The following is a 22,806-nucleotide window of genomic DNA, read 5'->3' on the forward strand; positions in this document are numbered from 1 at the left end:
GGAATTATCTGGCCCACTTTTCTACACTGCAGTTGGTATCCAGAAATGGATGTGATGGGCTGAATTCTGAAATAGGTTTTCTGACTTCAAACTTAACACAAAAAATAATATTGTTTAATTTGCCTTTCTTAAGTAATATTGATAGAGTGGAATGAAGAACTACAGGATGGCCCTGGCCGGTGTGGTTCAATGGTTAGTGTCGGCCTGGCCCATGGACTGAAGGGTCCTGGGTTCGATTCCGGCCAAGTTGCAGGCTCCATCCCTGGCTCTGGTCAGGGTGCATGGGGGAGGCATCCGATCGATGTGCCTCTGTCACATTGCTGTTTCTCTCCCCCCTCCACCCCCTTCTACTCTCTGAAAAGCAATGGAAAAATAATCCTCGGGCGAGGATTAAAAAAAAGAAGAACTACAAGATAAATGACTAAACCGAAATTTACTAACATAGTGCTGAAAATGAAAACTAGATAATGATGGCATTCAATTACAGAAATTATGTGAATACCCTGAGAGCAGATGTCCAGTATACAAAACCATCCGTTAGATTCTGTCAGTGTTTGACATTACATGCATCATGAACGGCTGCTTTCTGACATAAGTGTTTAGTATAAACATCGCTCTCTCTTAAATGATTCAGGGCTAAATTTTGTATTGCATAGAGCAGTGCTAAGTGCTAGATCAACATTGTGAGCATTGTGATCATGACCAAAAAAATCAAAATCAAAGGAATAATGAGTTACTATGAAACAAAATATTCAAAATTAAGTAGGCTTTTCCAATTTGAAACATAATCACTGGCATTATACATTCTTGTATTATGTGCAGTAAAAATAGGATTTAATTATATTTCTGGCATTTTGCTTTTTTTATTTTTTATTTTTATTTTTTTATTTATGTTATCTGCTTGGCCTCTAGCCATTAGTTTATAACCCCTTCTATAGAAGGTGAGTGCTAATTGTTACAGCTACAAAGAAATATTTTGATATGATGTGGGGATGTAGTCTAGAGATTTATGGGTAGGTTTCAAAATGTTCTTGTACTGGGTACAAAATAACTTACTGTTTTTTTTACCATGTTAAATAGTGCTTTACTTCAAACAAATATAGAGAGACCAGAAAAATATAAGTGTATTGTTACCTTGTTATGATATCCTAGTTTCCTTTATAGGTAAAAAAGAATGTACTGTTCTTAAAATTCCCCTCATTCCTTCTTTACTTCAGTCCTGACTTAAATAGCAAAGATAAAGGATAAAAAAAATACACTGAAGTTTGCATTTCTTTTATTTTTATGTCATGAACAGACCACAGTGCTTCTTATGTGAAACATCAGTGCTGACTGGGGAGGGAAAGAGGGAGGAAAGAAAGAAAGGAAGAAGGGAGAGAGGGAAGAAGAAAAAGCAAAAGAAATCTCATGATTAGAGAAAGTGTTGAAGTTGTTTTTTCTGATCGAGTTTGTTGTGGTTTGAATCAGAAGGAGAAAATTTGGGGGAAATGGAGGGGGCATAGTTTTTGAATCTGCAGATCCCCCATAAAAGGAACATACTGATGGCAAAATTTAAAACTGTAGACAGTATCTGAGATTAAGGTCTTAAAGGAGCTGGGCCTTATGTATTATCAAACCTCTCCAGCCAAAGCTCGCTCTCATGGCAAAACTCCACACTGCGCTTCGTCCAAACTGCTGGTAATAGGATCCAAATTAAATAGGATGGGGGCAGTTGTGACAAGCAGAAAAGAAGGTTCAAATAAAAGTATGGTAAAGGAATAGAGTTAGGTGATCTCATAGTGTAAATCACTTTAATTTTGAATATCTCACTAAAATAACAGATGGGGAGCGCTAGAGCTAGGAAATCAGATAAACTACTTGACAAAAATAATCAACTAAGAAGGATCAAGGTCAAATCCCATAGGATTCCAAGAACAAAAAGAAAGAGAAGCAGAATGACCTCACTGCAGAGAATGAAAGCTCATTCAAGAGAACATTCTCACAAAACATGAAAACTATAACTTCATAGGTTGTAGAACTCAGGAAAGAGTTAAGATTTTTCAAAAAGCAGAAGAAACATCTACACAACAAATACAAGAATTAGCGCGTTTAAAAAATAGCAAATGGAAAGCTGTATATTTTTTTAAAGAAAAGAAGAAAGAGATAAAGATTTGAAAATAAGCAAAAAAAACAACAGGGGTCTACAAAACAGAAAGCCAAAGCAAGGGAACAAACAAAAATACTAAAGACTATGTTTAACAAAACTTCCTGAAATAAAGATGTGAGACTGCTTGTTGAAAAGATACTCTATACCTTGGAAAATGAACCCAGAACAACTGACATCAAGACATTCTAGTAAAATTGTTGGGCTTTGAATAAAGAAATACTTTAGCTCTCCAGACAAAGACACCAAGTGATTTAAGGGAAAGAAAACCAGACTGCCGTCACTGTATTTGAAAGAATGTTCTATACTAGAAGAAAATGCTGTAATGCATATAAGGAGGGAAAATGTAAGTCAGGGATTTTATGTCCGGCCAAACTGACTTTCAGATAAAGACTGTAGATAAACTGTTTTCAATATCTGTTTTCCATGAGTCTTTCTATACAAATCTTTTCATACATGAGCTTCAGATAGCCAAAATGACTAACAAATCATCAATGGTGGGTGACACAGAAATAAATATAACTGTTCACTTACATGGTTTGGTATACATTGATATATTTTCTACCTCTGTTTATAAGAGGAATCTAAGAACAGTGAAAACCCAGTAGCAATAAGCACTCTTAGTCTTAGATTTTTATTTCAAAATATCATTCTCCAATAAAGGGAGCCAGCACTCCTTAGAGAGGAGATTGATTCAGGGGAAGGGCAGGGATAATACAGGATGAGCCTGGAACATCTTGGATTGCCAGAAACTGACAGCGTGCCCAAAAAGAATTTGGGCACATCAGCAGGACACAGGTACCAACTGGAAGGAGCTCCTAGTAGTGAAAGCAGAAACTTTTAGCAACAAATTTATATTATAGATTTTAAACCATAGATTAAATATCTGAGTTCCTACTTATATAAGTACATAATTGATAAGTAAATAAATGGAGGTGAAGCAACAGCTCTTCACTTTAGGCAAATATCAGTTAATTGAGATAGAAGAAATGAGGGAAATAAAAAAGTCACCATAGAGAAATACTACAGTAATAATTGTTGCAGGAAAGATCTCTGACAGATGCTAAAATTAGTGGGCGAAAGTTTATGGAGAAACAAAAGATTAGCATAATCTCCCTCAAGATATTTACCCATTAAAAAGGGGGAAATGGACCTTTACAGTGGAGTAGCAAGTCAACACCACCTTAACCAAATGATCAAGTATTGACATCGTGTACCCTCTGATATAATACACAGCATCTCTTTTGTGGCATTTTTGTCAAAAATGTGTAATCTCAGTCTAATCTTGAGAAAACATCACACAAGCCCAAATTAAGAGGTATTCCACAAAATAACTGTCAAGAGTCAGTAGCAACAAGGATAGAATGAGGAACGGTCACAGATTGGAGGAGACAAAGGAAAAAAACAAAATGAGACATGGATTCTCAGACAGAAAGGACATTGGGGGGAAATGGTGAAATTTAAATAAAATATATTTAGTTAGTAATATTTTACTAATGTTGATTTCCTGGTTCTGATAATTGTACTGAGTATGTAAGTTGTTAACTCTAGGAAAAACAGGGTGCAGGTGCACTTGAACTATTTTTGTAATTTATCTGTATGTTTACAATTATTTCAAAATAAAAATTTATAGAAGAATGTTGGGAGAGCATTAAATTTGAAATTACATGTAACTAAATCTAAATGACAGATGCAAGGGAACATGGAGTCTTTAATAGCTGTGTGCTTTGACATTGGAGATATAACAAGACTAAACAAATGGAGAAGGAATAGGAAGAGTCCATACAAAAGCTTTTTTACTTTTTAAATCACTTTAAAATATATATATATATACACATATATATATATATATTGATTTCAGAGAGAGGAAAAGAGGAGAGAGAGAGATAGAAACATCAATGATGAGAGTCATTGATGGGCTGCCTCCTGCACACCCCCGACTGGGGATCGAGCCCGCAACCCGGGCATGTGCCCTGACTGGGAATCGAACCCTGATCGCCTGGATCCTAGATTGACACTCAGCTGCTGAGCCACGCCCGGCTGGGCTAAATCACTTCTTGATTATGTCAGTGTTGTTATTCTGAAAATTTTTTGTGTATAATATGAGAAAAAATATCTGATATTCTAAATATGTCATCTGTGCTGTCCTTGTAAACCAAGATTCTCATTGTGGAAAAAAGAAGATGCAATATAGAGAAGGTTAAGGAAACACTAAAATAGTATTCTGAACTCATGAGTTATTATTATTATTTTTTTAATCTTCACCTGAGGACATGCTTAGAGAGAGGAAGGGAGAGAGAGAAACATCGATTGGTTGCCTTCTGTGTATACGCTGACCGGGAATCGAACCAGCAATCCTTTCGTGCACAGGATGATGCTCAACCAACTGAGACACTCTGGCCAGACTCATGAGTTATTTTTATTTAAAAATATATACATGTATTTTCTAGTTCTGCCCACTGCAAAGACTTAGAAACAGTAGCAGTGAGCATCCTTAGTGCCCAGATTGTGATCTTGAAATACAGTTTCTCACTGATCTAAACCAAAACTTTCTAGAAAAGTGGCTGATTCCAATTCTGGGGCATAATGAACCTAAAAACATCTGGTCTTTCAGGTAGTATGGATGCTATCAGAGTCATATCAAAAAGACTCAAGAACCAACTAAAAGAGGTTTCCACTGCCAAAGATAGCACAATTTAATCATTAACAAGGATAATAACTATAATGGATTAAAACACATTGATTAGGTCTTAAATCCAGGATTTCATTATGGTACTTAAAAGGAAAACTAGTTACCTTTGGAGGATGCCAGTGGGGACTGAATTACTCTTTTGAAAATTTAAATAAATGAAGCATTCATCTCACCTTTTCTATATGACATATACTATTGTATAACAAAATACTAAATATGTAAAGTTTATTTTTAGAGAACTTATTCCAACAAATCACTGATGTAGGAATGATAAAATGGGAATGTCATCATTTTGCAATCCTCATGAAAAGGACGAGTACTCTCCTGAACAAAATCAGAGTTCTGTTAGGAAGAACGAAGAGGGGGTAGACACTGGATAGGTAACTAGCAGCGTCCTTCACTGTTAGCTTAGGTAGAGCATTTAGTGTTTCGTTACAAAGTGATTCTGGTTGGGATGGTTCAAAAAGCACATAATAGGTGATCACTAAATATTTGTTGAGTAAGTGAATGAATTGGCTTTAAAAATTTATAGTACATAACACTTCTCTTGAATCACCTCAGGTTTGTCAAGCACTGTTGCCGCTACATTGTGATTTTTGAGGTTTATATTATCCTTGAATTTTGTCACTTCAAATTCCATGTCTCTTAAACTCATTTCATCCCTCTTTTATAGTTTCCTTTTGACAGAACTTTGGGGAAATATTTGTTTACCTGACTGACCTTCATACCAGTTAGGATTGTGCTTCAAGGTTGACACATCTGTGATGGTAATTGTAGTTTTAGAGTAGTAATTGTTATCATGTTTTTCTCTTAAAAGAGCTGAGCCAAATGTAAAAATACCAAGGGTTTAACATTTTTTGATTAAGAGAAATATGAGTTAGCCGAGGTCTTAGTGCAGCTGCTTTATTTGTAGATGAAGAAACACAAGGATCAAAGTCAGTGATGTATCCAAAGATACACCAGGAGCTGAACCTAGGAATTTTGACTCTAACGTTACTCATTTTATTTTGCCATGCTGTTACTCAAATAAAAATCAGTTCAAATAACTGAAGAGAAATTCTCACTCATCACCCTCAAATGAAAACACAGGTGTCATTGCCTGGCCAGTGTGGTTGCTGAAAGGTTGCTGCTTGATTCCCTGTCAGGGCACATACCTGGGTTTCGAGTTTGATCCCTGGACGAGGAGCACACGGAAGGCAACTGATCGGTCGATGTTTCTCTCTCTCCTCCCCTTCCTCTCTCTGAGCAAGCAGGTCCTCTGGTGAAGATGAAAGAAAAATATATATGTACCTACATATCACTTTGGGGTTTGTTACTTTAAAATTAATTTTACATATAATGTGTAAACTTAAGGTGTACATCATGTTACTTTGACACACATATATACTGGGTGTCCCAAAAATATATATACATATAAGACACATTGTATATTGTAATATAGTTGCCACTGTACCAATATTTATCACATTACATACTTACAGTAAAATATCATCATAATGTCATTTTACCTTGGGTGAGAGTCATAATGAAATCCTGAGTTGCTTCTCAACCAAAATATATAGAAGAAATATTAAATTGTGTTTAGTAAACTCTTGATATTTGAAGTTATTTTTAAAGATGGTAATCTATATTTTAATTGTTAACGAAGATGTTGATTTAATTATATTTGCTGTTATACTGACCAGTCTCAATGGACAAGAATTTACTAAACCTACTTTATCAGTGGGAAAGGGAAGACATACAAATTAGGTAATTACTGTGATGTCTTTAATTTTGTTAACAGCATGTATAAATTAAATCACTAACAATGTAAAGAGGGAGGAGCAATACTTATACTGTAATCTCAGGTTCTGAATGGCTCTCAGTGGTTCTTGAATTTTTTATTTGCAACATGATTGAACATAAAAGAAATGGTGATTTATAATAAAAATTCACTCGTTAAAGCAATAGGGACTTCTCCTTGTATAAAACATGTCCTACTTCATCTTACTTCTATCCATTCCGTTTAATTCTCATGAAATACATTATAACTCTGGTTTATCAACTTGGCAAGAATCTATTCAAATTTTTTGTAAAACTGTCTTGGTAAAACTTCATTTAGAATTGAGTTTTTTCAGCTGGCAGGGTGAGGTGATGGAAATGTAAGTAAAATTAGTACTTAAATGAATTCTGAAAACACTCTGCTCAGCTTGGCCAGTGTGGCTCAGCAGTAGAGCATCAGCCTGTGATCCAGGAGATTGAGGTTTGATTCCTGGTCAGGGCACATGCCCAGGTTTTGGGCTTGATCCCAGGTAGGGGGCATGCAGCAGGCAGCTTCAATGACTCTCATCATTGATGTTTCTCTCTCTCCCTTCCTCTCTCTGAAATCAATAGACATATTTAAACAAACAAACAGAAAAACCACTCTGCTCAGATTGTTTCTAAGCACAAGTGTATATACAATTTTGTTATCTTAGTTACAGGTTATGCCATTTACTAAATATGGCTTTTGTTTAAATTTTCACTATTAGTTACTCTATAAAAATTGGACATACGTAGCCAATAAGGTAAAAAGAATTGACAGATAAACCTAATAGTCTATTTGTAAAATATTAACTCCTGAAATATTAATACTGGCATTTAATAAAGTAAGTTTTAATAGCACCACATTGGGGAGTTTAATATAATTAAGCCTGATTTTTGGAAAAAGAATTTAATATTATAAGAATGTTTTGGTGAGAGAAAAAGGCAACATGGTCACAACTTTGTCAGAAATACACAAGACTCAGAGGAAGTAATCTAAAATGTTAGTAATGATTGTCTGTGGATATTAGGATTATGGTCACCTTTTCCCTCTTTTTCATTTTCTGTACAGAATTGTGTTACTTTTATAATCTGAATAAAATATTTAACATTTTCCCACTGCCATACTCCTGTTGCCTCAATGAAACGAAGTGCTCAGTGACTTGAAAAGAAGCACAATTGTCAGTTCTTCAAACAAATACAGTCTTTTGGAAATGTTTCATATAGTATTTTTAGTTTCATTTTTTTGAGCCACATTTTGAGCTTGAATAAATTATTTGAGCTCTATAAATATTTTCATTCCGTTTTGAACACTGAAGCTAAAGTATATTGCAGAAACTTGAGTCTTTCTACATAATAGTTTTTCAGTATCCAGAGTTTGGTACTCTGCTTCACTGTCAGATTTTATTTTTTATTGTTAAATGTCCAGTGACAAAAGTCACCTCTTTTAAGAGGGTAACTTCAAATGGAAATATGTATTATGTTAAGCCTTTTATATATCTTGAATACTTAGATTCATGTAAACTTTTTCTGATTTTTAGAGGAACAGAAGGAAAATGAAAAGAGGAAGAGTGAAGAGCAGCCAGTAGATTCAGAAAGTCGTCCTATACCCAATGCTCTGGAAGAAACTACTGTGAAAATAGAAAAAGAGGATGAAAAGGAACTTGTGAAACTGCCAGTCATAGTAAAGCTAGAAAAACCTTTGCTGGAAAGTGAGGGGAAAAAAATGATCAAAGAAGAAACTGATGCCTTCAAGGAAAATGTCAAACCCATTAAAGTTGAAGTGAAGGAATATAGAGCAGACCCTAAAGATATCAAAGGAAGCATGGAGAAGCCAGAGCCCGAGAGGCTGGAGTTTGGTGGCAACATTAAATCTTCTCAAGAAATTACTGAGAAGTCCACGGAAGAAACAGAGAAACTTAAAAATGACCAGCAGGCCAAGATACCACTAAAAAAACGAGAAATTAAACTGAGTGATGATTTTGACAGTCCAATCAAAGGACCTTTGTGTAAATCAGTTACTCCAACAAAAGAATTTTTGAAAGATGAAATAAAACAAGAGGAAGAGACTTGTAAAAGGGTCTCTACAATCACTGCTTTGAGTTATGAAGGGAAACAGCTGGTAAATGGAGAAGTTGGTGATGAAAAGGTAACTCCAAATTTTAAGACAGAGCAAATGGAGACAAAGTTTTATGATACAAAGGAAGATAGCTGTAGCCCCTGTAAGGATAAAGGTGTCGTCATGGAGGGAAATGGAGCAGAGTCCTTAAATTCCGTCATAACAAGTATAAAAATAGGTGATCTTGAGAAAGAAGGGGTCCCTTTAGGGAAAGATGCAGAAAGTTCAATATCAGATGTAGAGACCCAGAGTCCAAAAGAGCAGATAGTGGAAACTGTTCCTTCAGAAATGGAAACCTCTCTGGAGGCTTCTGAGATGGCCACAGATCTCTCTTTAAAAACTGCTTTATCTACTGCTGAATCCCATACCATGAAAGTTGAAGAGAAGTCTCCCAAAAGTAACAAGGATAAGCGCCCACCAGTTCTAGAATGTCTTGAAAAGTTGGAGAAGTCCAAAAAGACTTTTCTTGATAAGGACACACAAAGATTGAGTCCAATACCAGAGGAGGTACCAAAGAGTACTCCAGAATCAGTAAGGCCAGGCTCTCCCGAGGCAGCTGAAACTTCTTCGCTGTCTAACATGGCTGGCCGTTGTGAGAAACGGGACTCAGAAAAAGAAGTGGTAGAGTGTCAGAGCACAAGTTCTGCTGAAGGTCAGTCCCTGGAAAAAACAGACCCAGAAATCCTAAAAGAGGATTCCGAATCCATGAAAGTAGAAATGGATAACCTGGACAATGCCCAGACGTCTGGTGCAGAGGACCTTTCTGAGACAAAAGGTTCTGTGCAAAAAAGTAAATTTAAATATAAGCTGATTCCTGAAGAAGAAACCACTACCCCAGAAAACACAGAGATAACCTCTGAGAGGCAAAAAGAGGGCATCAAATTAACAATTAGGATATCCAGTCGAAAGAAGAAGCCAGAGTCTCCTCCCAAAATTCTAGAACCAGAAACCACGCAAGAGAAGTCAGAAAAGGAAGAAGAGAAAGCAACTGTGGGTCGTACTTTAAGGAGGTCTCCAAGAATATCTAGACCCACAGCTAAAGCAGCTGAGATCAGAGATCAGAAAGCTGATAAAAAAAGAGGGGAAGGAGAAGATGAAGTGGAAGAAGAGTCAACAGCTTTGCAAAAAACAGACAAAAAGGAAAATTTGAAAAAAATGGAGAAAGATACAAATTCTAAAGTAAGCAAGGTAAAATATCTCCTACTCTGCATTTTAATTTTTATTGGAAATATTTTTCTGTAGGTGTTTGCAGCTTTTACTTTTGGCTAAAACAAGTTATTCAAAGAAAACTTTTTATAAAAATGTATCTTTCTATATCTGAGATGTCTTTTTGCAGTAGTTATCACCAGACATTTATTTCAGACTGTATAATCTCATTATCTTTTAAATTTTTTTCTCTATTAAACGGGCAGTAAAGGAATATATTCTTTTTGTAAACTACTCAAATAATACCCAAACTATAGCATTAAAAGATGAAAATTTCCCATAAACACTATTAACAGTTTGTTTCCATTTTCCCATACATTCATATATATGTTCATAAATATCCATTCACTTAAAAAATATGTTGAATTAAATATATTTATTTTTCTCTGAGTTTTTCACTTATCAGTGTGTCTGAACTCTTTCCATGTCACTAAGATACAGTCTACCTTTTGGTTATTAATGGCCACATAGTATTCCATAGTGTGGATATACCTCAGTTTATTTGACTCCTCCCTTATTGATTGACATTTAGGTTGTTTCCAATTTTTCACTATTACAGGCAATGCTGCTTTGAAGATCATTTTGGACATGAGTGAGTATTTCTTTAGAATAGACTCCTAGAATTGGAATTGCTGGGCCAAGGGACATGTGTATTTTAAGTTTTGATAGCTATTGACACATTTCCAAAGATGGCCCCATTATGTACCCTCTCATTACATGTATGAGAGTGCCTGTATTCCCCAATTTTAAACATTAGTCTAAGAAGCCAGAATTTTTTTCTGATGCCCTCTTATTTTGAGCAAAATTCTGGTACAAGACTTTGGCTAGTTTATGGAAGTTTGTTATAATTAAAAGTGCTATTTTTGTTTTTAATTTATTTAAGCGATTAGATTGTTCTCCTTTGTAAGTGATCCTTTATTTCCTAGAATACTGACTTTTTAATTCTTTAAAAAATGTTCCCCTTCTTCTAGAATTACTTTGATCTTTAATGGGGACTTATAGTATAGGAATTAATTAAAATATGAATTTAAAAATTGTGCAACCAGACAATAAAAAGCAGTTTACAACATTATAAACTTACTGTCTGAATAATATATTTTTTAAGTTTGTCAGAATTTTTATATGCATTTTTGACCCATTAAAAATTTTAAATTAATCTTTGATATGGGAATTTAAAATTTTGTATAACAAAATGTGAGAACATAGTCAGTGCTCTATTATAGAGCCTTTAAAATGTGCATGGCCTTTGACCCAGAATTCTCTTCAAGGAATTTATCCTAACCACAGATCTATGTGTAAAAGTTTATATTTACAAGGATACAATTGTTTATGAAAGTGAAAAAATGGGAAACTACCTAAATGTCTGTCTAGTAGAGCATTAGATAAATACAACTACATGATGGCATATTATATAGTCATTCACAGTGATGTTAGGGAGAGTATTTTATGACTAGGGAAAATATTTATAAGACCGTATTTATTATAATACCCCCCAAAATAGAAAACACAATGGAAATATATACCAAAATTAAATAGTAGGTATATCTGTTGAAGAAGCTACAATAATTTTCCTTTTCTTTATGTATTGACTATTCTACAAGGGACATAGAAGTTTTTCTTTTTGCATTCTTATACCAAATTATTCCAATTTTTTTATTTTATACAAGGTAAAAACCAAAGGCAAAGTTCGATGGACTGGTTCTCGAACACGTGGCAGGTGGAAATATTCCAGCAACGATGAAAGTGAAGGGTCTGACAGTGAAAAGTCATCTGCAGCTTCAGAAGAAGAGGAAGAAAAGGAGAGTGAAGAAGCCGTCTTAGCAGATGATGATGAACCCTGCAAAAAATGTGGCCTTCCAAACCATCCTGAGCTAGTACGTAATCTTCATCTTTCATGCCCTGGTTTTCCAAAGAAGCCTAACTCTTCTGGGTTTGATCACAATTTGACATTTGTAGTGCTGCAGAGCTTGTGTGTGCAAAATGGTCTTTATTCCTATTTCTTAAATAACCCATTTCTGGGGAGGTCAGGATCCTGCTTTCATTCTGCCTAGGTAGCTATTGCTGTTTCCTCTTAATTAGGATACACTCCTAATCTCTTCTCACAAATCTGTGAAATTATTCAAATATTTCTCTTCTGTTCTTTTAAAAAAATTTTCTTCTTTCCCTTTAAGTTACTTTATAATATTTCTGAAGTTTCTCTGATCAGCTATGATCTCTGAAGGTGCTGCAGGCCTTTCTGTCACAACATACAAGTCAAGCAGTTAACCTAGTAGGGCTTGGAACTTTAGGAAATGGGCAGTTCTAAAAAGAAATTTAAGAGGACAAATTATAGACCAGATATATTCAGAAGAATAGTGACCGATTTACTTGGAACTTTCTTACCCAGGAAGTAAGTTCTTCAAAGGTAACCTAAATCAGGAAAACCAGTTCCTAACCTATATATACCTGCAGTTCATAAGTGCTTTCTAAAGAGCCTATTGAAGAAACACTCTTTGTTATGCCCAATTCTATGCAACTATTCTGTTCCTTTGAATACGTTTTACTTTAAAGGCAGGCTCCAACTATTAAGTAGAAAGAAATGTAAAGAAAGATGCTTCCACATGGGTAGAATTGTGTGGATCAGAAAAGTTTTGAGATCCTCTAAAGTTTGGAAAATTCATATGAAGTGGTTCTCCAAGGCTCTTTTTTCCTAGAAAGCAGTGTGGTGTGATGGGAAAAGCATGGACCAGACAGACTTGGCAGCAGATCCTGCTTCCACCACTTATCAGGTGCTCTCTTCTCTGTATCTTGATATCTTCATTGTAAAATGGGAATAATACCACATACTTCCTCTGAGGGTTGCTTTTAATGTTATGTAAAGTTGCCTTGCACATCTATTATGTGCTGGGTTAAAGTTTTTTGTGGTTTACTTGTTTTTTTCTTAATGTTAAACTCATATGTGGAAACTAAATTAATCGGTGAAGTTTATCATATCCCAGTAGCTTCAGATGGTTCAAGTAAAAGAACTTAGAACTAGATAATGACTGGAGAAGAGTAGATGCTGAAATTGTGCTGCAGAAGTCCCTTCTAAGCATTTTTATGACCATCAGACTGTGAAAGTTAAGTCAAGATTTTTGTGTGGAGAAAGGCCAAGAGAAGATACGAGACAGTGGTCTTTTCTGCCCTCTAAATAAAGTAAAAATCAACACTTGTATTCTTTCCCTGCCATTTCCTAATGTCTTTTTAAACTAAGAGAATGCATTTTAACTGAGGCAGCCATAGATGTCAGTGACAAAGGGGTGTGAGGAAATGAGAAGTGAAATGAGGTGAGCAGAAATGACAATGAGGAGATAAAGTTGCACCTTTCTTGGCACACACAGGATTTTTATTTAGTTAGTTATCTTAATAGCTGCTCTAAAAATCCTGTTGCTGGTTACTGTGCCAAAGAGAAATATCATTAGAAACTGAATATCCTAAATGGGTTTCTTATGCCATGTGTTTAAGGATAATCCTCAAATAAAAATGTCAAGCAACTATTATGTGTTAAGTGGTAGGGCAATGATTCTGAATTAGAATGACATGGTACTTGTCCTCATTAAGCTTACAGCAGAAAAGCAGTAAATTCGTAGATGAGTATAGAACTCTGGGATTTTCCAGATGTTTTAATCAAAATATATGGATCATTGCCTGAAGCTTGGAAATCTTACATAGTAATATTTATTTTAATGGGATTTTACCTTTATTGAGGAATAAAGATAATTATCGTTTTAGAGATAAATTGATTTCTAAAAATTTAACTTTGTTATTTAAAATGTAGATTATGCTTTACCATAGAAACAATGTGATAAATGGAATCAGGTGCCCAGGTTCATCTACATATGCTTAAGTAATCAAACATTCTAACAGTCATATAACTGAAGTATTGAATTCTGGGTTTTGGCAGCAAATGGTGATGCATTGTTTGAAGAAGGGGGAGGATACTTTTTCACTTTTAAATCACTGTACACGTGTGCACATTCCACCCTTCTCCCTTCACCCACTGTAGTATGTGTTAGCAATTAGAAATTATTTTACATATATATTAGGTTTGAACAAGTAAATGAAGTGTAGATAATAGAAGCCAGCTTTCTCACTGTCAGAGAAAGAAGTTACAAATGAGCACGGCTGAAGGCTAGAGTAAATCCTGTGGTGCTGGATTAGAGCTGGAGATATTAGTATGAACTCATACTTATTTTAATATAGACACATGTGCACATGGATTGCTGTACACAGATGTATTTCCTAGCTCTGTCATCTGAGACATTTTAGAAGCAGTGATACCCATTAGCAGTGAGCATTCAACCTCCAATTCTTTGTTTCTAAATACCATTCTCCATTAAAAGAACCAGGGCTTCTGGGAGAAATGACTGATTCCTAAGCTTAGGCAGAGAAAATATAAATACACCTGGAGGATCCTGTAGTGCTGGAAAGTAAGGAAGTGCTTTAAAAACAGGATGCAAATGAATCCTACAGGCACAGCCAAACTGGAAGAGCTCCCAGTGTGTCCATAGCTAGAACAATTTGAATTGGACATGCAGCAGTTTTATATTATAACCCAAAGAATAAAATAAATATTCATTAGTTCATCCTGATACAAATAAATAATTGAATAAATGAATAAATGTGGGGTAAGGGACATATTTTCTTTACAGAAGAATTCCAAATAACAAATATAAAAGGAATGAGGGAAATAGAGACTCACCATTAGAATACCACAGTAATAATTACTGCAAGCAAGATCCACTGATAAGTGCTAAAACTAGTAGGTGAGAATTGAAGGAAAAACAGGATATTTGCATAGCTTCATCATATTTTCTCCTAATTATTCATTACTGTGGCTGCTTTACCTTACATCTACAAATTCTTTGATACTCCTTCCTCTAAGGAGTGGAGCTTAATACACCCCCTCTTGAGTGTGGGCTGGACTTAATCACTTCTAATGAGAATAGAGTATGAAAAGAAAATTAGTAACTTTAAAGTGATGAAAACCAACAGACACTGTTAGAACCAAGTGATCAAGGTTAATTTCACCAGTAATAAGTCATATGGATATCATGTACCCCCAGATATGACACAGGGAGCAGTACACTTCATCTTTGTGGGATTCTTCTCTAAAATCTATAACCTTAGTCTAATCAAGAGAAGGCATCAGACAAACCCCAGTTGAAGGAAGTCTACATGGTGTCTGACTGGTACTCTTCAAAACACTCAAAGTCATGGAAAATAAATAAAGACCAAGAAAATGTCATAGATTAGAGGAGCATAGGAGAAATGATTTAAATGCATGGATTGGATCCTGGAATCAGAAAAAAGCATTAGTGGGAAAAGTGGCAAAATCTGAATAAAGTCTGTTGTTGATTTAATAGTATTGTACTGATGTTAATTTCTTAGTTTTGGTAAATGTACCATGGTTATGTAAGATGTTACCATTAGTGGAAGCTGAGTAGAGTTTACGGGAACTCTGTGCTATCTTTGCAACTCTTCTGTAAATCTAAATTTTTAAATAAGAAGTTGGTTTTTTTTAAGTCAAACATTCATGAAGGTACCATTTTAAGTTTTAGAAACTGGTCGTCTTAAATCAAATAACAAAAAATTTAAACTTAAGACTTCGTATTTGAACATGATGGTCCTAAATATAGTTCCCTTCCCCTCTTACCGAAGTTCCTTTAATATTTGAATTTACATGATAAAAGGAACCATGAATGATTCTTACAGATTGGTAATTGAAATGCTATTTGAAGTAGAAATTATTTGTATTTTTAAAATCCTATGTGTGGTAGGGTAGTTTGTGATACTTGAGCTTTATACAAAACTGTGATAAAAAATTTTTTGTTTATGACCCTCATGTCACACTAGAAAAGGATTATAACTAGTTCAGAAAGGACTTGCTAGTTTTACTTAATTTTGTAGTTTAACATTTTCTTAGTTTTTTATTTTAAATTAAAAAAATGGCATGTTAGATCCATACTTATCAGAGCTTTTTTTAAATTATGCTTTATGCAAATAGAGTATAGTATATTTCTTAGTATAGTACTAAGAAATACTGAAATGTCTTTATTTTAACATGAGTCATTGAATTTTAGTCATAGAGTTAGGTTGGTGTTAATATCTGGTTTATTTCAGATTCTTCTGTGTGACTCTTGCGACAGTGGCTACCACACTGCCTGCCTTCGCCCTCCTCTGATGATCATCCCCGATGGAGAATGGTTCTGCCCCCCTTGCCAACATGTACGACCCGGCACACCTCTGTTTTTTCAGTTTGTGGATTTATATTCAAATTAGTAATACTTCTTGATAGTTACTGAACATTTTAAATCTTCAAAACAATTTGTAAATATGGTTTACCTCTTATTTAAATTTCTGTGAAATTAGAAACTATTGAAAAGGCCACTCTTTACCATTATCTCTTAGGTCTTCCCTTAATTTTCTTCAAGAGCAATTCTCAGAAAACCTGTAATTTTTGTAAAATTAAAGTTTCTTTTTCCCCGTCACATTGTTAAAGGCACAAAGAGCTCCAAGTTAAGGAAATATACAATACAATAGATAGTTTCTGCCTGTTATATATTCCTTTGTACCATCCTCTTTTCATTTCTGCCTGCCTTCCTGCCTTCTGTCAGTAGTTTTGTGGATGGTTTCATGAATTATGCACGATTATGGTGGTACTATGAATAGAAATATGGATCCTATTTACCTCTTATCTTGAATCAGGTGTATTACTTCTGTAAGTTGAAAAACAGAATATTTTTGTGCCACTGCGCCCAAGAAGTCTTTTCTCTCACAAGCCCAGTCTCATTTTGGTTTAAAAATGATGGGCTGTATTGTACTTCTCAGTGAAGTGGACTTCTGTGGCTTAGCATAGCTTTATCAGTTACATTCTTCAGCTCTATTTTCACTCAGTAATCATGTGGCATGGTTTAGTAAAGTTTTTTCTTTCTCTTTTTTAAAACTAGTGATTGGCACTGTTATATTTTGTACATATAACCCTCTCCCTTAAAAATGTCTTAGGATTTAAAAAATTTTTAATCACTGTTGTGTATACACATGGAACCAAATGATATTTTAAACATTGATTTCTGCCAGCAAGATAGGCATAGAATGTGTTTCTGGCAAGGTTCTAAGTTTCTCTAATATGTGCTTTACATTAAAGATACTATGCTCATCTTCAGTTCAGTGGATGCTGAGGCACCACTTTAATTAAACACAAGGAACATTTCAGTGCTCATTCACTGTATGGCCCCTTATCAGCTCTCATAGCACACTATCCACCAGTTAACATGCAAGTGACAAATGATTGTGGAAAGGTATTAAAATGATATTCATCTCTTTGGCTGTTTCAGAAACTACTGTGTGAGAAATTAGAGGAACAATTGCAGGATTTGGATGTTGCCTTAAAGAAGAAGGAGCGTGCTGAACGCAGGTATTGTGTGTTAATATTTTACTTGGGAATTTGACGGCAGAATTCTCTTAACAGTATATATTTAGATTGATGGTCTGTCTAAAACAGGGATTGGCAAACTAACCTGTGGACCACACCTGCCCTGTTTTGGTTTTGTATTGCCCACTAACTAAGGATGTGTTTATTGTTTTTAAATGATTTTTAAAAAGGTCAAAGCAACAATCATATTTTATGACACCTGAAAATTATCTGTTCAGGTTTCATTGCCCTACAGTTTTTTGGAACACTGCCATGCTTATGTGTTATATATTGTCTGTGGCTGCTTTTGTACTACAGCAGCGGAGCTTAGTAGTTGCAACACAGACCTTATGACCCATCAAGCCCAATTTCTTACCTTCCTTTTATAGGAAAAGTTTGCCTACCCCTGACTTAAATATCTATCAGAACCTTCTCTGAATAAATATTGGTCAAAGCATTGCAGAGGATATGTACCTAAGTATGTAGTGAGTACAAGAAAACTGTAAGAACTAGTGTACGGTTTAGTTACCCGTGTCATGTTTTGGGTGGGCAGAATTCACACAAATGAAATTAAGAGCATTTAAATGCTGAACTGTGTCCCACTGACTATAAAAGATGCCTCCCTCTTCAACATGCCGCTGCACTGTGATCTGAAGCAGTTGAGAAGGCTTGTTGGGGGAGGTAAAACTGGAGTTGAGCCTAATCTTTAAAAAGGGGCTCAGAATCAAGACAGCATGTTTATATTTATATTTATTTGTACCTTCTTTGGTTAATCTGTTGGTAAACATACATTTATACGTACTATGTACCAAACTGAAGAGAAAAGATGAGTAAGACAAAGCTCCCACTTCCATGGGGCTCACCCTCTATCAGAACACAGACGTATGAGCCAGTGGTACAATTAGGTAGACAAACTGAGGTCTGTTCAGAGCAGTAGAAGAACATTGTAAAGGGGATTTGAGTTCTAGGGGTTGGGCTTATCAGGGACGTCCTTGGAAGATAGCTTGGGATTACATAGGTGGGCATGCAGAGAAAGGACATTTTAGGCCAAGAGCACAAATGTGATCAAAGACAAAATGGTAGGGGATGAAACTATAAAAGCGGATTGAGGCTAAATTGTGAACAGCTTTGCATACCTGGTTATGGAGTTTGCATTATTTTCTAAGGGCAGTGGGGGTGTCTTCAAAGGAGGGTTACACATAATCAGATTTTTATTTCAGGAAAAATACCCTGATAACAGTAAGAAGAGGGAATTAGAGTTGAGGCTGTTGCAGTAGAGCCTGTGAGAGCCAGTGAGGCCTGAACTAGGGCATTTGTGATAATAAGATGGAGATGATGAAGAGAGTTTTTAGAGGATTAGTCAGGACTTGATTCCCATTTGTACAAAGTATGAGAGATAACCTAAGCAGTATCTCCTGATTGGTCTTATTATCTTCATTTGTTCCTACTGTAACTTTTATCTGCTGTCACATAGTTGTCCCTCCTCACCTTCTCCGCCCCCCCCTTTCACCCTAGTTTAGTTTGCCTTAAGATCATTCTCTGATCTCACTCTGTGCAAAGGTGAACCTTAAAAATGGATTCACCCTCCAAATCCCATTTTTTTCTTTACTACTTAGTTGGAACTCTGTGGTTCAGAATGGATGGTACTTAGTTTAAAGGCAAAGTTAATCTCTAAAGTTGACTACAGATAAAAGTGCTTTAGTTTAAATAGGTCTTCTAAATATCTTTGTATTTAGAAACTGTGCAATAGTCCTATATAAAATTATCAGGGCTGTTGTGCTATTCAGAGTTGCTCCTGTTTTTATTTTTGGCACTGGAAAAGATCTACCTAAACATGCTTCGAATCAAATCATAATTGAAAATCAGATTGTCCTTGTGCCTTAGTCTTTCGGAAATCAGCCTGTCTTGAGAAGTGAGCAGTGTTCTTATGCTCTGAAGCTGATTTGACTCAGCAGTGTTGATGGCTAATAGTCTTATCCTTTAAGAGCTTGAAGAAAAATGTATTCTAAAAGGCAAGAATGTCAACCACTACAGATTTGTCTGTTACTCATATTGTATCCTAGTATGATGATGCTATACTTTTATATGTGGGAAGGGCGGTGAAAATTTTTTTACTATTGCCTCACACACTGTAGGCCGTGCTGCTGCAATTAAGAAATATTTTTAATTTTAGAAATTTATGTTAAAATGTGCCACAGCATTTTTTTATACTGTTGATCTCCCATTTACTAGTTCATTTGCTTTCTCTTTTACTCTTCCTTTACTTAAGTATCATTCTTTAAGAGCACATCTGTAATTGTGGCTTTACGTCACACACTAAATCCTATATGAAATTGAATCACAGAAAGGAGAGTGAAGTTATTGTTACAGGGAGACCGGTCTGGCACAAGGCCAGTTAACTGAATTGTTGCTGTTTGTTAATTCTCCCCAATAATCTGGTTAACAAAGCTTTCATTATTTATAGCTCCTATTATACATGTATGAGTATGAATCTTAGGAGCTCTATATAGCAAAATATGTATGTTTCTAAAATAAATAATATATTAACTATAAATTCCAGGTGGCTTCATTTGTTTTTAAATGTGAACTTTTTTACTCATTTTTTTTTAACTATGAAATAATTTCTGTAGCACTCATCCTAGCAACTTAGAGCCTTGTTTATTCTCTGTGTCATAGTACAAGAGCATCTTTCCCCTGGTCATGCATGTATTCAGCACCTACTTTATACCAGGCAATGTAATCAACATGAAGTATATTATAAGGTCTCTACCTGAAAGGGCTCTGTACAGTCTGGTGGAAAAGAAGCATGTGCCAATGAGTAATCAGTGACTAGCGAGCAACTGTCTGCAGAGATGGAGCTCTGATGCTCTGTGATATCTGATGTTTCAGAAGTCCACTCAACTGATATATAAACATCCCTTTCAGAACTTGGTGCCAGAAATGATTTGGGAATTTAAATAGTTCTATACTTCCAGAGTACTATTTCTAGTGCCTTGCTAGTAGAGAGTTGGATTAATCAGGGTTGGAATTTTCCAGGTAATATAACAGAGGGAAGGAGAGAAAGAGACAAGGAATTGAAAGTGTATACAAAGGAGTATTTATAATGATGGACCGTGGAGTCTAAGCCAGGTAAGGGGGAAAGTAAGGACATGAAGGGAATAATGGACAGTGAAAAGAGGGTAGTCAATAGATAGAGATCCCACTGGAGTCAGGCAATTGTTGAAATCAGTGTACCAGAGGGAGTGAGCTGGAAAGTGAGCCAGTAAAAGTCAGAGAATAGGATCCCTGAAATGGAAATTTTAGAAGGGGTGTGGTTATAGCTAATGATAAAGTCTGGGCCCAATATGATCATAGAGCAAGTGGTGAGATGGAGTGGAAAAAGATGTATCTTTCCATAAGATTACTACTGAGCAAGAGAATGCTGTGATTAGAAATCATACCTACCTTCAAGATCCTACTCAAGTATATAAAGCCTTCCCAAATTTCTCAGCTCTTCAGACAAAATATCTTTTTCATGTTTCCATTGTACTTGTTCATAATGGACAGCAGTCAGTTGTTAATAATTGTGAGAGTAAGAATTGTGTCTTATTTACCTTTAGGTTTCCAAGCCTCTCACCAATCATGACCTAATGTGACTATGACTGTTCTCTTTTTTTCAGTTGAGTTAAGGAGAGAAATAATGGTCATGTGAAAGTAGAGATTTTGATGTATAAAAGATGAAACTGGTATTGCAGTAAACTTGGTTAGCGTAAGGACAGATGTGTCAAACATGTTCAGTAACAGAGAGCTCAAGTTCTGACTTATCCATGAAGCTGTCCCTGTTCAGCTAGTACTGTTCTTGCCTTTCATATTTCTATTCAGTTCACTATACACTGGCATGTGTGTAAGAGCTCAGCTGTCCTTGGTGAATCAAATTAAATTTAGGAGAAACAGAGAAAGCATCAGTTGTATGTAGCCGTTTGTTACGTAAAGTTTGTTGAACTAAAACCAATAAAACTTTTTTTCTTTGAAACGAAGTTACGAAGATGTCATTAGTGTTCTAAAACCACACGAAGATATCTTCATGGTAGCTTCCTGGAGTACAGAGCCATGCGGCTACATTGCTTTTATCTTCTCTGTGAACAAGAAGTGAATGGTCTTAGTATCATTCACTGGGACCTTGATATGGTTCTGTTATATAGAATTATTTTTTATAGTGATATTTATTATCATGAGATTATAGTTGTGTATAAACCCATACAGTATTACTAAGAACTTCCAGCATAACAAAGATCTAGTTTATTCTGTCAAAGTTAGCTTTCCGCCTCACCACTTTATCAGTGAGTGACAGCGTGACTTCACGATGTTTCCTTGTCTCTTTCAGTTACATATTTTATTTCACTGGTATAAGTCACTTTTCAAAAAATTGATTTTTGTTTATGGTTCACATAAATATTACATCCCCTGACTTGTTTTATAACTGAAAGTTTGTACTTTTTAAAATTTAATCCTCACCCAAGGATATTTTTCCATTGATTTTTAGAGAGGGAAGGGAAGGAGGAGAAGAGAGAGAGACAAGGAGAGAGGGAGAGGGGGAGGGAGAGAAACAACGATGTGAGGGGGGCACATTAATTGGTTGCCTCCCGACCAGGCACGTGCCCCGACCAGGGCTTGGGATCGAGTCTGCACCCGAGGTATGTGCCCTTGACCAGGAACCGAACCCGCAACCCTTTGGTCCACGGGCTGATACTCTAACCACTGAGCCAAACCAGCCAGGGCAAAGTTTGTACTTAATCCCCTTTCCGTTTTCCACCCAGCCTTCCACCCCCTTCCCTCCATATGAGCGACTCCTAAAGCTACAGTTTTCATACCTTTAGGAAGTTTCGTGCCACCCACAGATACCAGTACTGTAAGTTTTATAGATAATAGCTAACATGTTTGTAACCTAGCCTCTACTGTTACCATAAAATTGTAATTTTAGTATTGTCTGTGTTAGTAATGTTTTCATAACACTTTTATTTTTAGCAAATCTCATTTCGTTTGTGTGCTTGTTTTTCACTTTTTAAAGGAAAGAACGCCTGGTGTATGTGGGTATCAGTATTGAAAACATCATTCCTCCACAAGTAAGTTTCTGGTTTATAGTATTTTTAAAGAGGAGATTGCCATAATTGTTGTAAAATTTATCCCACTTTATGTAATGTTTTAAATATTAGTAACAATGAAAATTTAGGACCTTAAAGAAATCACCCATAATCCCTCATGATTAAAATTATGTACATGCAGATAGCCACAAAATGTAATAATACATCCAAACCAAATTTACAGCTCATTCCAATGGAGTTTGTGGGGTTTTTTTTAAACCTTAAATTAGGTAACTTGTTTTTAGATACTTTATCTGCTGTTTATATAAAGTGTTTTAAGAATAGTTCAGGGAGATCTGGTTTTTCATTCTA

At 35.5% G+C, this 22,806-nt stretch overlaps 1 protein-coding gene across 4 annotated transcripts in view; it reads left to right on the forward strand.

Annotated features, from left to right (window-relative positions):
- RSF1 (remodeling and spacing factor 1) overlaps positions 1–22,806 on the forward strand; it is a 101,239-nt gene that overhangs the window by 62,952 nt on the left and 15,481 nt on the right. For 3 of the 4 annotated variants that reach the window (XM_087821639.1, XM_087821641.1, XM_087821640.1), the window contains 5 exons: positions 8,159–9,924; positions 11,610–11,816; positions 16,084–16,188; positions 17,298–17,377; positions 22,422–22,476. In XM_087821639.1, coding sequence (XP_087677765.1) covers positions 8,159–9,924; positions 11,610–11,816; positions 16,084–16,188; positions 17,298–17,377; positions 22,422–22,476 — 2,213 coding nt within the window. Of the gene's footprint in view, positions 1–8,158; positions 9,925–11,609; positions 11,817–12,635; positions 12,711–16,083; positions 16,189–17,297; positions 17,378–22,421; positions 22,477–22,806 lie in introns of all 4 variants that reach the window. The other variant, XM_016196393.2, reaches the window with a different exon arrangement.

The sequence above is a fragment of the Miniopterus natalensis genome, chromosome 11, assembly GCF_054644295.1.
Source record: "Miniopterus natalensis isolate mMinNat1 chromosome 11, mMinNat1.hap1, whole genome shotgun sequence".
Classification (NCBI taxonomy): domain Eukaryota; kingdom Metazoa; phylum Chordata; class Mammalia; order Chiroptera; family Miniopteridae; genus Miniopterus; species Miniopterus natalensis.